General features: G+C 33.9%; 1 protein-coding gene across 1 annotated transcript; it reads left to right on the plus strand.

The window, feature by feature from the left end:
* Positions 1–634: 634 nt before the first annotated feature.
* Positions 635–1,493, plus strand: LOC133325705 (solute carrier family 53 member 1-like; the record flags this gene model as incomplete). Its single annotated transcript, XM_061534429.1, has 2 exons — positions 635–761; positions 833–1,493. Coding segments are annotated over exons 1-2 (730 nt in total), but the record flags the coding sequence as incomplete, so codon positions are not given.
* Between the last annotated feature and the right edge of the window lie 585 nt (positions 1,494–2,078).

The raw sequence follows: 2,078 nt of genomic DNA on the forward strand, positions 1-2,078 counted from the left end.
AAAAGTCTTCTTTAAAAAATCCACGCCTTGGATAGGCCTTGAAAAAAGTCTTCTTGGATAGGCCTTGAAAAATATTTTTAAAAAATCAACATCTCTGATTTCATTTCCACACACAGGTGGTGCTGTTTTGTAATCAATAAAAATTTGTTTCGACATCATTTGACTGAAGATATAGAACAAGTAGTTGCGATTATATGGGAGCTACCTCCTCAGAACTTTTCTTTTGATTTGATTGTATTTTATATGGGAACGGGGGAGGGGGCAATTAATCAAGTATGGACACTTTAAATTGATCCATTATAATCGACGACATTATAAACAAGAAAATATATTAACCTCATTCATTAATGGAAAGTGAACTAAGAATTGGTCACAGTGATTGATGAGCGTGTGCAGAAGTGGCACCATAGAAACACCTAGGGACTGGGGTCAGTAACGTACGTCAGTCAACAGCGCGACAAACCCCATTCAAAATATTTCTGCTATGTCGTCATAGGAGGGTACTTCTTAATCGGCAAATTATCGCTACCTCCACTCACACCGAAGTCATGCAATTCGATTAGATCCCCATCATGTTCGTTTTATTTCGTTAATTTCATTTAATTATCTTTTTCGCTAATAAAAAAATATTGTCATACTAATAGCTTTGATTTTTTATTTCTACTTTCAGATTTAATCCTTAACTCGACGCCATGAAGTTTGCCGAACATTTGACGGCTCACATAACGCCGGAATGGCGTAAACAATATATTAACTATGAGGTATGATCAGCAGACATGATATCTTAATCTGAAATCTTAATCTTAATATATTTATTTATTTGTTTTTGCAGGAAATGAAAGCCATGTTATACATGGCCGTTGAAGAGGCGCCATCCGTCGATAGCGTTGAAGATGAAGTACTTAAACGACACTTTGCCAATTTCGATGAGAATTTCTTCCACTATTGTGATAAAGAGCTAAAGAAAATCAACACTTTCTATTCGGAAAAATTGGCCGAGGCCACACGTAAATTTGCCACACTCAAAGCTGAATTGAAAACCTGTATCGAAGAGTCTGAACGTTCGGCCAAGAAGTCCAAATCATTAAAAAAGACTGCCGGTTTACCGCATCGTAAAGCCCAAGAGCTGAAGCTAGCCTTTAGTGAATATTATTTGAGTTTAATTTTGTTACAAAATTATCAAAATTTAAATCACACCGGGTTTCGTAAAATCCTAAAGAAACATGATAAACTATTGCGTGTGGATAGTGGTGCCAAGTGGCGTCAGGATCATGTTGAAGCATCACATTTCTTTACGAACAAAGATATTGATAATATTATCAATGAAACGGAATCGATGGTTACCAATGAATTGGAGGGTGGTGATCGTCAAAAGGCAATGAAACGTTTACGTGTACCACCACTCGGCGAACAACAGAGTCCATGGACCACGTTTAAAGTGGGTCTGTTTTCGGGTTCGTTTATTGTCTTGGGCATTGTGGTGGTGTTGTCGGGTAAGTTTTACTTTATTTCGCTTTACTTTTTACAAAAACAAAAATGAAATTTGAGCAAAGAAATTTTCAGGAAATTGAAGTCAAATTCCAAAATTCGGCAGTAATTAGACTTACTTTTGTAAAAATTAAGAATACAAATATTTTCACCAAGATTCCAGTGTTTTAGGTTTAGGCTAAAATCTTCCATTAAAAACCGTTTTAGATGGTTGATGTCAATGAAAGATATTTTCTATATTGAATTTTAATATAGGTCACTGAACAATATAAATCGGAATATGTATAAAATAAAAAGTACCGTAATAATTTTGGTAATATGAAATAATGGACAATAATAGTGTTATTTTTAAATTTGAAGCATTTTCAAATTGGCCTCAAATCTCCACCTAAACTTAATTTTTGGTGGTTAATGGTAATGAAAGATGTTTTCTAAATCTAATTTTAATATGGGTCCCTGAACAACGGACATCGGTATATAGTATATATACACCAAAAAATATATATCAATAAATTTGTTTCGATGAAAAAAAGTTATTAAAGTTCTTTTTGAATTTAATGGAACACAATTCTCAAACTAATCTTCATATT

This window comes from Musca vetustissima, unplaced genomic scaffold, assembly GCF_032173495.1.
Source record: "Musca vetustissima isolate MV318-11 ecotype Yass unplaced genomic scaffold, APGP_CSIRO_Mvet_v1 utg45541, whole genome shotgun sequence".
NCBI lineage: Eukaryota > Metazoa > Arthropoda > Insecta > Diptera > Muscidae > Musca > Musca vetustissima.